We start from the raw sequence: 15,399 nt of genomic DNA, 5'->3' as shown, positions 1-15,399 counted from the left end.
CTATAAAAAGGGGGGAGGCAAAAACTGCATACAGGGGCTACAGAAATGGGAGGGAGACTTTTCACTGTATACCTTTTTGTGGGTATTTAAGCACACAGATATATTAACAAATTAAAATATTGAATGAGAGAAAGTCTCTTTCATTCATTTTTTCCTCTGCAGATCTCATTTCTGCTTATCACTTCATCAAAATGTTCTTTAAGAAGAGATATGTGGTTGCAGGGCTTCTGGTTGTTAAGGGAGAAACACACAAGTCTTCCTTATGCCTATTTGTAAAGAGATTCATTGTTGGCATCTAGTTTGAATTTTTTTTTTTTTACCAGTGTGGTGTTTTGATGTACATGTATACTTGTGAAATGTTTAAAGTATGCTAGTTGATGTATTCATTACTAGTTTGAATTTCTTTTTTATTTGTTCTAGATAGTAGAATGTATTTTGACATATTATACATACATGGAATATAACTTCTCATTCTTCTGGTTGTACATGATGTAGAATTATATTGGTCATGTAACCATATATGCACATAGGATAGTAATGTCTGATTCATTCTACTATTTTTTCTATTCCCATTTTCCCTCCCTTCCCTTCATTCCCCTTTTTCTAATCCAAAGTACTTCTTTTCTTCCCTAACCAGCCCTCGCCCTACCCCCCATCCCACCTTCCCCACCCCGCCATCTGCTTTTACTCTTTACTCTGCAAAGAAGATGCTGACATTTTAATTATATCAATCACTCCTCTGAACAAACTCTTCAGTGGCTTTCCAATTATTTTAGCTTGAGGTGCTGCAACAAAATACCATTAGCTGGGTGGATTAAACAACAAACATCTGTTTCTCACATTTCTGAAGGTTGGGAGTTAGAGATCAGAGTGCCAGCAGAATTAAGTTCTTGGTGAGGACTCCTTCTTTCTACAGAAATCTGTCTTCTTGCTGTGTCCTCACATGATAGAGAGGGAACTATCTACCTGTCTGGACTCTATAGGGGAACTAATTCCATCTTGAGGGCTCTACCTCCTTAAACTAATTGCTTCTCAAAGGCTCCACCTCCAGATACCATCACATCAGGATAAGGGTTTCAACAGGAATCTGGGGGCACACAAACATTCAGCCCACTGTACCAATGTTCTCAAAATAAAATCCAAAATTGTTAATATGTCCCTCTTGCCCAGACTCCTATTAGGACAAGCACATGTGCTAATCCCCATCTAAAGCCCTTTCTCTCTACTCCTAAACCTCACTGGGACTTGGGTGAAGTATCACTTTCTTAGGGGCTTTGCCTATATCAAGTTTGAATTAGGTTCCCTTGTCATTATTTTTTAAAAACGGAATCTTTAGCCAGCCATGGTGGTACATACCTGTAATCCCAGTGCCTCAGGAGGCTAAGGCAGGAGGATCTTGAGTTCAAAGCCAACCGTAGCAACTTGGCAAGGTCCTAAGCAACTGAGCAAGAACCTGTCTCTAAATAAAATATGAAAAAGGGTGTATTTAAAAATAAAATGTGGGAAAGGGACAGTAGTTCCGTGGAAAAGTGCCACAGGTTCAATCCCTGGTACCAAAAAACAAAATCAAGAATCTTCTCTCTTCCTTTGTAGTTCTTAGTAGAGCTTATATTGTTGTCCCTTCAGTATCTGTGGGGAATTGGTTCTAGGGTCCCCTTCCCGACCAGGGATATCCAAATACATAGATACTCAAATAACCTTATATAAAATGGTACAGAATTTGGTATGGTACACACATTCTTCTGAGTATTTTAAATTCTCTCTAAATCATTTAAAATACCCACCACAATGTAAATGCTGTGTAAATAAAGAGTGTTTTAAATTTTGTATTTTTTATTGTAATTTCTTTCCAAATATTTTTGATCCACAGTTGTTTGAATCTGTGGACACACAGAGCCCCAATTATACATACAAGACTTTCAAGTTTCTTATGAGTGGGAACTATCTCCATTTAAATACCTGTGATGGCCCCAGAGATTAGCACAGAGACTGGCATGTAGGAGGTACCCAAATGTATGATGAATGTATGGCTAGGAAGAAATTGGCATGATCTGAGATAACTGAGATTTGAGAAGAGAATTTGAATTTGTGTGGTTGTGGTGGAAAAGGAGCAAGACAGATGTAGTATGGGTGGAAAAAACGCAAGACACTCAATACCTTTTCCTAATAGTCAAGACAGGCAAACGAAAGGAAGAATTTTATTTCCTTAGTTTATTAAAGATGACAATGAACTGTTAGGCTGTGTGACAACTATAGCAAGTAGATATCAATCCAGTTCAAAACATGAGTTGTACCCTCACAGAACATCTCTATTTAGATTTTTGCTCCTTTTAATTCAACAAAAGCTCTAAAACTTTGGCAAAGAAAGTTAGTAATGTCCTCATTTAAGTGACAAATGTTTGCCTTCAACTCATCTGCACTTTCTTGAATCTTGTCCCCACCTTGTAAGTAAACGTTTTCCCCCCACTTTATGTACAGAAAAAAATACTTTTCCCCCTCCTGCTTTATTTAGAAGGAGATCTCTTAAGTGCATTCAGAAGATTCTCCCCACATCAGCAGGAGCTTCTCAGATACTGTTAAGTTGCAAAGTGCTTTCAAAACATCCTATCCTCTGCCCTCTCTCAAATAAATAAATGAGTATTTGGACAGCTATGACTGCATAGTGTCCAAGCCACCAAAACACACAATGTAAAGGGATGGGGCCAGGGAGGTAGAGAAAAACAGTGAAAACTCAGGAGCATGTCAGATTGTTGGATTCAGCTTTGATCCTATGTTGATATGAAAAAAGCAGGACAGACAATAAGAGAGTCTTTCTCTCCTCCAGTGTAGTGACTTGGAGCAAGGAGCTAGATTTGAAACTTAAACCAAAACTGGAAGTAGAGCTCATCATACTTAACAAATCTCTCAGCCTAAATCTGGGGCCTAATCCTTAGTGAGACTTCAATTATGTGGGGTCATTCCCAAAGTTCTTGGAAGTTCTAGTCAGTCCTTCAAAGCTTGGCTTTAAGAGCTTCACCATGAACTCAAAGAACAGCATCAGGGTCTCTAGCCTGACGTAGCCCTCTGAGCCCAAGTTTGAGGAAGAGGAATCAACACCGTGGGCTAATTCCCACATGTTCCCTCTTGTTCTGGTAGAGCCTCAGCTTTGGCTATTACCTTAACACCCCTTTCACTTCTTTGTGAGACTCCTTGGTGCATTCAGCTCAGGCACTTATTGGCTTCCACCAACCATGTGCAACTTGCTGTTTGGTTTCCTGGGGAAGTACCCAAGCCACTTGTTTTCCACTAGCAACCAACCATGGGAAGACAGGTATACAGGAAGAAGTCGGTCCCAGAACAAAAATGCTGTGGGCTTTAGTTCACAGAGCTGCCAGCCCTCAGAAAAGCAACCCTGACCAGTGTTTTACATTGAGGTTAGGAACTATAGCAACTTATAGTTCAAACCTATACCCTGTCCCATCCAAGACCTTTTCCTGTCAAAATACACATTAAAGTGGGGAGTGGGAGTATGTTAAAATTATAATATGAAAAGGATGACTGAACTAATGAAAATCATCAGGCTAGATAGAGTTAAGTGCATAATTGGCAGAAAGGTTCTTGTTATTCCAAGAACACAGGAACATTCACATTCACATCCACAAATTGTCAAGTTCTCTAATACTACCAATGGGGGAATGTTTAACCCCAACTCTGAGAAAAGAAAATAAGGCAAGAGATCAGTTACCACAGAGGGTCCCAGCCCTGTTGCAGGAAGGGGACAGAGAATGAAGTTGGGCTTTATTCAGAACTACAATGACCACTAAACAGGACAGAGCAGCAAGGAACCCACTAGTAATGTGGTGGGTGGGGTTTCTGTCCTCACTTAGGATGGCATCAGGGACTTGCCTGAGCTTGAAATATTATACCTACACTCAAAAGAGTTAGGTTAATTAAGGAGACCTGACTACTTAAGAGGAGGCCAACAGCTCCTCTAAATAAACACATGCTCCTTCTGTAACAGAGCCTCATTTATGCTTGTGGTGTAGGCTACAAATTAGATTGGCCTAAGCCTCAGTTCTGTTCTTTGCTTTAGCCCAGCAGAGTAGATAAAAAATTTAGCTTGTGACATCATCTAAGCTCAGAATATTTCAAACAGGAAAATGATGGCTGCTTCCTTGAGGTCTCTGAGGATTCTGGGAAGGTAATGATCTATTCTTTGGCTCCCAGAATACCCAATCAAACTGGAGAGAATGTCCATTCTCTGCTGCTTCTCTAGGACACAGTCTGATCCTATTGCAGGACTGTGAGAGAGAAAACTTATCCCCTTGTTTCAGCAGCAAAGGAGAAGAGTTGGTTGAGAAAGGCCTGGTTCAGAAGCTCCAGTACAAAAACAAAGTAAAAGTGGAAATCAGATGCATCTACAACCAATCCTATCCTAGTGAAGAAGGCCATGGATGTCAGAAGAATTGGTTTTTACTGTCCATTCCCCTGACAAGAGGCACTAGAAGCTCTAAAGACCCGCATGTCAGTTCTGATGGAAATACCTGGTCAAATTATCTGTCACAAGAGACTGGACCCATCAACCTAACAAAGGTTGATGACACATGGACGTCAGACAAGTTATTAAAATAAAAAAAAAAAACAATGATAATGAATTTTTAAAAAAGCCCCAACTGGGGAAAGTCCTCATAACAGTGGCTCAGTTCTGCATTATATGTGATCCCAGGCCCTAGGCAGAGGGCTTAAAGTGCTTTCTTCATGTGGTCTCCAGGACAGTGGCTTCTAGAGCCAAGGCTTCAGTGGGTTCCTCTTCATAGTCTGACATGTAGGACTCCAGGCTCTGCTTGGCCAGCAACTCCCGCCGTGCCTGTAGCCGCTCACACCGGGGACAGCTTCCAGACTTGAAACAAGCTTTATGATAACATGCTTTACACTCTGTTCAAGTTGAAAAGGTGAGAGAGAGAAAAAATAAATATCTATTATTTTATTTGCTTCAGGCTGGAAGCAAGTCATTGCTGTAGCCCCTTCCCACTACCAGGGCTAAGAGTTCTGGTGGTGAAATACAGGAGTTGCTGAATCAAACCACACTCTTGCTAATGGAGATGGCTCAAAGGAAAGAAATTAACTTTGTGTTCTTTCTTGCCCCACTCCTAGCACCAGCCCTTACCTTCACAGGTCCGGCATTTATGGAGCTCAAAAGGAAAGATGATATCCTCCTCATTCTGACAGAACTCACAGATAAAGCCCTTGGCTTGGCAGAGCTGAGGAAGAAAGAGATAGATAGCAGAATGAGGGAATGGCACAGGGGAATTCTAAGGAGAGGACAGGCAAAGCATAAATAAAACTGAGTGGCATAAGGGATTCTACTTCCTACAGAGGAGAGATTGGGGCTGGATTTAGCATGAGAGCCAAACCTGAGCCAGTGCTAGACTGTAACAGACAAAACTTTAAGGTGGAGACAAGAGAGGCACAGACACTCCTACCACTAGAGTGTCTCTCAATGGAGAGAGAAAGAGGAGGAAGGAATGGTGCCATCATGAACTTCCTAAAATCAGTATTACAGTCTGGCTAATGATTTTATTTTGAAATAGGAATACTGCCAATTAAGATAAAATGTGAAGACATGGATGTTTCCCCAAAATAATACCCAGTCTCAGGTCAATTTAGAGTGAAGTAAACCCCCAGACACACAGGAGTCTCTACATACATCCCATTTTGAGCTCTCATTCTGGGACTGCCACAGGAACATAAAGTGGGGAGAGTCCAAGATGGGAAGATCTAAAAATGGAATTTCTGAATTTCTGGCATGTTGAATATAGGATGAACAATAATAACTCATACTTGTAGAATACTTAAAATTTACAAAATGGTGTCATATAAATCATTTCATCAATCTTCAAAAATACTAAGAGGAAAAGATAATACATATAATTAAGTGCAGAAAAATGAGGCTTACCTAAAAGAGAGCAAAATAATTTCTTTTGGTTACAGTATTGAAAATAAAAAAGCCAAGACTCAGAATTCTTCTCCAGATTCTAATCCAGAGTTTTTTTTCCCCACTTATAACAATTCTTTAGTGAGGGCTGCTCTTAGCTACCCAGGAGCTGCCAGAACCAATTTCTCTTCTAATCTAGGTTCTACACAGTTGGATGACTGCAGTTTACTAATCTAAAGAACAGCAATCCTTTTCAGTTTCTCTCAGAGTGTCCTTAGCCATCCCAACTTTCTGAAGCCAATCAGGAAGAACCTGGGCCCACCTGCTCCTTGTGTCCTAAAGCAAGGTCTCAGCTGCATGCTAGAGTAAGACTTTCTCACCATGCATCGATCCACATGGGCAGTCCCTGCCCTGGTGAGCTCGGCAAGCCGGGGCCCCAGCTCCCCTTTCCTGGTTGTGGTCAGGTCACTCAGGGAATACAGGTGGAGATCCTCTGTCAGGTGGCCTGGGACTGTGTCAAAGGAATCCAGAAGCCTACAGGGAAAGTTGGGGGGGGTAGCGAATGAACATTTTATATGTCACATTGTACAGAAAAATCCCTATTCAAAGGGGAGAAAGAAAAGCTAATGAAAGTGGGCAACATTCTTCCAGTGTTCCAGTCCACCTAGCCTTCCCACACCAACAGGTATCTGGATATTTATAACCTCCTGCAGAATAGTCCATACCAATTTGCAAAGAGTGGTGGCCACATATTCCCCACTCGAGAGAAATTATAGATACAGCTACTGCTGTGGCTTCTTGTATATCATTTCTGGACATGTCTGCAAAATCCCCTATTTTTCTTCTTCACATAAGAATCAACTACTAGGACACATCCCTGTCAGAGAAATTAACTCATTGGGAGGATTGGCCTCCACATAAGACTTACTCTTTGGCCAGTCGGCATGTCTTAAACATGTTCTTCATGTGATACAGCTGGACCCGCAGCAGCTGGAAAGAAAGACGTTTTGGTGGGGAAGTGTGGAGAAGAGGAGAGAATTGGCTGTTAGAAAGAGCAGTATCTTTAAACCCTGGGGTTCTGGAAGCTTTAGATGTAGCAGCCAGAGTCAGACTGTATTCTCTTAACAACTTGTATAAAGTGATCTCTAGTCAGAGAAGGCCTCTCTGCCGGGTCAATCTGCCCAATCACAAACACTGCTGGCAGCAACTGAGAACTCTGGAATTCATATTTCCCCACCCTATTTTCTATTCAGTAATATTTTCAGTGGAGAGAGAAATTCTGCTTTTGCCATCCAGCATTATCTATAGCTTCAGAGCTGCCACTGCCAGAGTTAAGGCTTTGACTAGACATTGAGCTGGGAAATAGGAAGAGATTAAGAAAGTACCAGAGGGCTGGGGATATAGCTCAGTGGTAGAGCCCTTGCCTGGCAAGTATAAGGCCCTGGGTTTGATCCCCAGCACCAACTCCCCTACCCCCAAAAAAGTACACAGGGCATGAATGATAAAATGGCTACAGCTCTAACATTATGAAAAGGAGTATGGTGATCCTGGGAAACCCTACATGAAGAGAAAAAGGGGATGTAGGGAGAAGGGTAAGAATCTACAATGTGATCTTTTCAAGAGTCTTACTCGAACTTGATTGAGCAGCTTGACCTTCCTATAGAGAGTGCTGTTAATGTCCTGCACATTGAAGAGAGGATCGTTCCATATCTTAATGAGCAGGTCCTTGGAGAAATTGCTGATGTAGTACTTGCTGAAGTCCCACTTGCGCAGAATCCGGCTAGGGATAACCATCTGAGCATTCTCATGACAGCACTGACAGAAGTACTTTCCCAAGTACTCACAGTACCGCAGCCGTTTGATATAATCTGCAAAATTCAGAAAGTCAAAGAGCCAGATGTGTCTACAAGCTGATAAGACAGCTCTGCTGATCCTTCAAAGGGCAGAAATAGATGAGCAGTTGCCTCTAGCCACCTCTATAAAAACTCCACAAAGCTGTGAGAAACCCACAAGTGAGGCCTGTGGTCCCTACATCCTATCCTAGAAGTCACTGAGAAAACAGTCTGCCAGAACTGATAAGACCCAACTTCCAAGAATCTAGCTGAAACTAAAATTTTCTCCAGTATACAGCCTGGTAATGTACTCTCAGAGATAATTGTTTTTTTTTTTTTTTTTTACTGGTGCATTATAGCTGTACATGGTGGTGGAATTTGTTGTTACATATTTGTACATGCACAAAATATAACGATATAATTTGGCCAATATCACTCCCCAGTACTTCCCCACTTCCTCCCTTTCTCCCATTCCCTGGTCCCTTTACTATAGTCTACTGATCTTTTAATTTTCATGAGATCCACCCACTCCTCACTTTTCCTTTTTCATCTTTAGCATTCACATGTGAGAGAAAACATACGACCCTTGACCTTCTGGATTTGACTTATTTCACTTAACATAATATTTTCAAGTTCATCCATTTTCCTGCAAATGACACATCATTTATCTTTATGGCTGAATAAAACTCCATTGTGTATATCTACCACATTTTCTTTATCCATTCATCTGTTGATGGTCATTTAGGCTGGTACCATAGTTTGGCTATTGTGAATTGTGCTGCCATAAACATGGGTATACTTGTATCACTATAGTATGATGATTTTAATTCTTTAGGATAAATACTGAGGAATGGTATAGCTGGGTCATATGGTGGTTTCATTTCCTTTTGAGGAGCCTCCATACTGATTTCATAAGGAGTGAACTAATTTATGGTCTCACCAACAGTGAAAAAGTGTTCATTTTTCTCCACATTCTCTCCAGCATATATTATTGTTTGTATTCTTGCTGACTACCATTCTGATTGGTATGAGCTGATATCTCAGTGTACAGTTTTGATTTGCCTTTCCCTAATTGCTAATGATGTTGAAAATTTTTTATTTATTTGTTGACCATTTGTGTTTCTTTAGAAAATTATTTCTTTAATTCATTTGCCCAATTATTCATTGAGTTTTTTTTGGTGTGAAGTTTTTTGATTTCTCTATGTATTCTAGATATTAATCCTCTGTCAGAAGAGTAGTTAACAAAGATTTTCTCCCATTCTGTATGTTCTCTCTTCACATTCTTAATTGCTTCCTTTGCTACGCAGAAGCTTTTTAATTTGCTGCCATCCCATTTATTAACTTCAAGAGATGATTTCTCTCTGATTGCAGTATTCTTTCCTATTTCCCCCCACTTTAGGCCCTTTTTTCTCTCCCCCCAATTTGCCCACTACCACCTCTTACTACCTCTGACTGGCTCCCTCTCTCCTAGATGTGAGAGAGGGTGAAGCCTCTGGAGGCAGTATGCACTAGAAGAAACTCACCAGGGTCAGTCCGGATGCCACATCCGGCACAGCGGTAATTCTGCTTGGCTACAGCAATCTTCCTCCTAAGGAAAGGCAAAGGAGATTGGCAGATAGCTGCTGTACAATGACAGAGGTCTTGTTAAGTATAGGAAGAGAGAAGAATTCATCTGTTTTTTTAAAAGCTGGATAAAAGAACCTATTGGGAAAACTAATTCAAACTGAGGCTAGTAGTTTAGGTCTCAATGACTCTTCCCAATAATGAACTACACTGTCTATACAAATATAAGGGTAAGAAATAGTAAAGGGGAAAAGAACAGTAAGAGAGAAGCATCTGAGCTTCTTAAAAAGAGAAGAAAAAACAGCTCACAATACTCTTGGGAGGATGGCAACAGGTTGGGAATTCCAAAGAATAAAGGCCTCATTTCTAGTTAGATCTGAAGAATCCTCAGAATTACTCTTGTTTTGGTGTCGGCGATTGAGCCCAGGGACACTTAACCATTGAGCTACATCCATCACTTTTTATTTTTTTGAGATAGGAGTCTCACCAAGTTGCTCAGAGCCTTGCTAAATTGCTGAGCTAGCTTTGAACTTTGCAACCCTCCCGCCTCAGCCTCCTGAGCCACTGGGATTACAGGCATGCACCACACACCCAGTTGGATAACTTTTTTTTTTTTTTTTTTGGTACCAGGATTGGACCCAGGGGTGCTTAACCACTAAGCAACATTCCCAGCCCTTTATTTGTACTTTATTTCGAGACAGAGTCTTGATAAGTTGCTTAGGGCCTCACTAAGTTGCTGAGGCTGGCTTTTAACTTGTGATCCTCCTGCCTCAGCTTCCCCATGTATAACTTTCAATTCTTTTTTAAAAATATTTTTAGTTATAGATAGACATAATACTTTTATTTTTTAATGTGGTGCTGAGAATCGAACCCAGTGCCTTACACATGCTATCACACGTACTCTACCATTGAGCTACAATCCCAGCCCTACTATTAATTCTTAAAAGTAAGGATTTAGGGACAAAAATGGATAATACACTTCCTTTGTTTTTTATTTTTTTCCTCCTCCTCCTTTTTTATTTTTTTAAGGCAGAAGTCTCACTATGTTGCCCAGGCCATATTTATATATATATCACACACTTTTATTATTTTTATGTGGTGCTGAGGATTGAACCCAGGCCTTACATGTGCTAGGCAAGTGCTCTACCACTGAGCCACAATGCCAGCCCCCCAGGCTAGTTTTGAACTCCTGGACTCAAGCCACCCTCCTACCTCAGCTTTCAAGTAACCAGGACTAAAAGCATGTGCCATGGTGCCTGGCTCTTCCCTTGCTTTTAAATGAACAGAACTGTGTGGAAAGAATAACCAGAGGCAGAGATAAGAAGATAGGAAGACAGTTCTGGGGGCTGGAATTGTAGCTCAGTGGTAGAGTGCTTGCCTAGCATGTGTAAGGCCTTGGGTTCAATCCCCAGCACATGTATGTGTGTGTGTGCATATATATATATATATATATATATATATATATATATATATATATATAAATGACAGTCTGACAATTCAAAGAGAATATATCTTTTTCCAAAGTGCACAGTCACTGACTACTCACGTTGGTGCTGGATGAACATTAAAGATTATCTGAGGCCGGGGTGGGGCCCACTCCAGGTTGCCACGAACGCGGATACGCAGTTTATAAATGTCCGCATGCTGCCCATCATCTGGTGAGATGGGTAGTGAGTCAGGGATGGGCAGGAGCTACAAGAGAAAAGCACAGGTGAGCTAACAATGACAGTCTGAGGGAACACATATGCTTGATCCTTCTGGACATGACAGAAACATAGTTAAAAGACAGCAGGGTATGAGAAGCAAGGGCCTTGTGGTTCCAAGAAGCAAATACAGACACAGCATTCCAGGGTGGTGTTACCCTTTGCTGATGTATGCCAGGATGCTTCATGACTTAAAGATTCAATTTTAGGGCAAAGAAGAGTCCAAACAATTCACTTTTTCTAAATGTTTTGAAGGTGGTCACAAAACAAGAGTTCTAACTCTGGGATTAGTGAACAGTTATGTGGAATAACAGTGAAAGAGCCGTTAAATTGATATTTTTGACAATTTAGGGAAAACCTAGGCAAGCTACCATTCATTCAGTCATTCATTCATTCAATACATTTATAACAGATGGCTTCTATGAGCAAGGAAGGAAATACAGGTTCATCCCACACTGGGAACAAGTGAGAAAGGAGAGCAAGATAAGAAAGGCTCAGAGCCTCCTGGACAGGGAAAGATGCTGAGGAGCCTACCTTCTGAGGGGCATCATGTTCCGGGACTAGCCACTCTAACTCTGAGGCAGCTGGAAGCTGCATCCCCTCAAACTGCTTCAGGAGCCCCATAGCCACTGCCTCAGCAGAAGTGGAATGCAGGAAGCAATGGGAACTGAAAAGGAGAAAATAAAGAAAACTGAGTGTAGGTAAAAGAAAGGGAGCCTTCCCTTTAGGATCTGAGATCAAATGCAGTAACTTCTCAGCTGAGGAAATGCCCATAGCACCCCAAGTTTGCTTAGCTTCTTCACTTATCATCTTCAGACACAGTGAAAAAATACTGATCTTATTATAGTCCTAAGACTCAGGTTCAAATCCCACTTACTAGCATTATATGGCACTACTAGTTAAGGGCTCTATATTGCCTTTCCCTAAACTTAGTTTCTTAACTATAAAATGGACACTACAATGTCCATTTGCAAAATAAAGTGAGTAAATCTGCTTTGTAGACTGTAAAGACTACTGTTCATCCCAAATGAACTAATATTTACCATAGCTGGGTCTATAGTATGGAACTTTTTCAACTTGATTTCATGATCAAAAGTCACAATCAATCTCTCTCTTGAGACCTAAGTGTCTAGGATAGAAGTCAGCAGAGAAAGAACAATTCACACTGCAAGCTTTGCCTTCCAAAAGCCCACCCCAGTTAGATAAAAAATCTTTACTCTCTTTCTTCCTGTAGGTTCATCACCATCGAGCAAGATCATTACTTGAACCTTGCCTCCTCCTGAATTGGAATGACTTTACATACCCATCTATTGGGTTTATTTCTCCCTACACCCACACCCCAAGGTTATTAAAAGTAAAAAAGAAAGAAAGTACTTACAAGGACTGGGAAGAAATGAAGGGTTTGTTGTTTGAGGCTGTGCGCCTTCTGATGTCAGCATCTAAACAGAGAGAAGGAGAATAGGAAATGGAATAGAAAGAAGTAAAGAATATGGAAACCTTGACAAAGTATTGCCAGCTAAGCACTCAAGATAGCATCTAGGTGCTATATTCTATGCAAGAGAAGGAGCAGGTGAAGCTCTAAACACAATTTATAATTTGGCTCTATTCAAGTCACAATCAGGCTGAATTAGTGACATTACGCATAGCACTGAGAAGGCCAAAGTAGTTACAAATCCAGGTGGAAACACAAACTCAGATTTGGCGTAAAACAGTGAATGAGAAAAGTAGGCATCCTAAGGCATACAGGGATACAACCCCTACCAAGCAGAAACACAAAATAATGACTCAAATATCTCTCTCTCTCTCTAAATATCAAGCATTCTTAACTGGTAAGCTCCCAGAAGCAAGAACTCTGCCTGAATTTATTTATTTATTTTTAATGTAAGAATTAGCACCTAACACAGAACTTGGATCATAAAAATGATCTGTGCAACTAAAAGTTTGCTTCTAACATCTCACAACTCTTGCCCTTACTCCTGAATGAAGTTTTCTAAATTCTTTAAAAGTTTTGTGGAACCCAGTATGGTGGCACATGCCTGTGATGCCAGTGGCTGGAAGCCTGAGGCAGGAGGACTGCAAGTTCAAAGCCAGCCTCAACAAATCAGTGAGGCCCTAAGCAACTTAGGGAGATCCTGTATCAAAAATAAAATGTGGCTCAGTGGGCTCAATTTCTGGTACCAAAGAAAAAGAAGAAAGTTTTGTGGAAGGATTTCATTCCTCAAGGATAGCATAGGAAGGCAAAGAACTTCTCTGGAAATGCCTGATAACCAACAACTTTTCAGGGATTGTCAACACGATCTTTACTACAGAAATCTCACACACAACTGTAAGAAACCATGACAGACTTTCCAAAGCATATTTCTGATACAGGACTTTGAAAAGATTATTACTATACTATTAGCATATAATCTAATAATGAATGCCTAAATTTCCAGAGACCTCATTTGCTCAAATACTTTTGATGTGGGGGAATGTAAAAAACAGAAGTCATGTTCGAGAAAGGCAGATAGACCTTATCCAAGTCATGAAAGGCTGTTTTGATAAATCCTGTCTCACTTCCTTTGATGCCCAGTGAAAAGATCTTTTTTCCCTAATGAAGCTTACACAATAATCAATCTAATAATAATCAATAATAATCTAATAATAATAAATCAGTCTAAATTCCTCAATAGAGTTTCTAAGCTTATGTCACTCTGCACTTGGCTCAATCGTTCCTTACATGTTCTACCATATATAGATTTTTTATGTACAACTAGATTATAAAGTCTCCTTGTGAGGAAATGAGATTGTGTCTAATTCTTCTTTTAGATCTAAAATACTTAACACACAGTTGTGTATACAAACATACTTAAATAATATTGTTGATGAGCTGGTTAACAGAATTAAATTAAAAAAATTTTTTTAGTTGTAGATGGACACAATACCTTTATTTTATTTATTTTATTTTTTATGTAGTGCTGAGGACTGAACCCAGTGCCTCATAAGTACAAGGCAAGTGCTCTATTACTGAGCTACAACCCAAATCCCAGAATTAAATTTTTTTGTGGGGGGTTGGTACTAGGGATTTAACTCAGGGTACTTGATCACTGAGCCACATCCCTATCCCTTTTTTTGTATTTTATTTAGAGACAGGGTTTCACTGAGTTGCTTAGTTCCTAGCTTTTGCTGAGGCTGGCTTTGAACTCGCGATCCTCCTGCCTCAGCCTCCGGAGCCATCATAGGCATGAGCCACTGTAATGGAATTACAGGCATGAGCCACTGTGCCCAGTCAGAATTAAAATTTGTTGACTAGTTTTCATATGTTCTCAAAGTAAAGATAAATAAGACATCAACCAAGTTTTTGCTGGTAACTAACAAAGTCTATTTTATTTAACAACAAAGACCTTCATTTATATCATATATTTTCTGTCTGAACTTGGGCCACTAAAATTCACATCCCAATGCACTGCTATTTGTCTAGTTTCACTATAATTAGTGCTAGTAGAAAAAAGGAAAAAAAAAGGATAGACAACAGTAGAACAGATAGATTTTCACACATCATTTGCTTTACATTTATATGGGTAACACTTATACTGCCTGGAATTGAACATAAGTCTCCTTGTCTTAGTAACGCTCATAGTGCTTTGTACATAATAGGTTTTCAGAAGATATTTCCTAAAAGAATATTAATTGGCTAAAAGCAATTAACAGAATTTGAATATTTCATTTTGTTTGGGAGTAACAGAGAAGGAAAAAAGAAAATCTTTGACAGATATCCTTGAATAAGAAGCTGACAAATTTTGTTACTTTAGGACCAGCCTACTGAAGAAAATAACACACTCTAGAGAGAAGTGGTTGAGAATTCATAGTTGCTAAGGAAACCACTGTCTCCATAAAAACTATAATCATGTGCACAAAATGAAGTTAATGTCAATGACAAGCCACATATATGACAGTGGTCCCATAAAATTACATTGTTTAGTGATATAGTAGCTATCTTAGTTGGTACAAGTGTACTCCACGATGTTTGCCTAATGACAAGTTTCTTAGAATATATCTCTTATTTATGCGAAGCATGACTGTATTTAGCAGTTTTTCATTGTTCTTTTTTTTCTTTGAGAAAAAAATCATTCTTTTCTCTTTATAGCATATAATCAGTCAAGTGCAATGGTGTACAACTATAATCCCAGCCACTTGGGAGGCTAAGGCAGAAGGATCACAAGCTCAAAGCCACCCTCAGCAACTTAATGAGACCCTGTCTCAAAATTAAAAAAGTGAAAAGGGCTGGGGATATGACTCAGTGGTTAAGTGCCCATGGGTCCAATCCCTGGTGGGGGAGGTCGGGCGGAAAGAACATAATCAAGTCATACTTTATCGTGTTTCTTTTTTTTTTTTTTTTAAATTACAA

General features: G+C 40.0%; 1 protein-coding gene across 1 annotated transcript in view; it reads right to left on the bottom strand.

Moving 5' to 3' along the window:
* Window positions 1-1,965: 1,965 nt before the first annotated feature.
* Window positions 1,966-15,399, bottom strand: part of Rubcn (rubicon autophagy regulator) — a 57,085-nt gene continuing 43,651 nt past the window's right edge. Inside the window, exons 14-22 of the mRNA XM_026393697.2 lie at window positions 12,391-12,451; window positions 11,547-11,679; window positions 10,856-11,001; window positions 9,270-9,334; window positions 7,544-7,782; window positions 6,843-6,904; window positions 6,295-6,448; window positions 5,147-5,240; window positions 1,966-4,914 (exon numbers count right to left, since the gene is read on the bottom strand). Coding sequence (XP_026249482.2) covers window positions 4,736-4,914; window positions 5,147-5,240; window positions 6,295-6,448; window positions 6,843-6,904; window positions 7,544-7,782; window positions 9,270-9,334; window positions 10,856-11,001; window positions 11,547-11,679; window positions 12,391-12,451 — 1,133 coding nt within the window. The 3' untranslated portion in view covers window positions 1,966-4,735. The remainder of the gene's footprint in view (window positions 4,915-5,146; window positions 5,241-6,294; window positions 6,449-6,842; window positions 6,905-7,543; window positions 7,783-9,269; window positions 9,335-10,855; window positions 11,002-11,546; window positions 11,680-12,390; window positions 12,452-15,399) is intronic.

This window comes from Urocitellus parryii, chromosome 2 (assembly GCF_045843805.1).
Source record: "Urocitellus parryii isolate mUroPar1 chromosome 2, mUroPar1.hap1, whole genome shotgun sequence".
Lineage (NCBI taxonomy): Eukaryota > Metazoa > Chordata > Mammalia > Rodentia > Sciuridae > Urocitellus > Urocitellus parryii.
The sequence above is the reverse complement of the archived record's forward strand: the minus strand, read 5'-3'. Positions and strand labels throughout refer to the sequence as shown.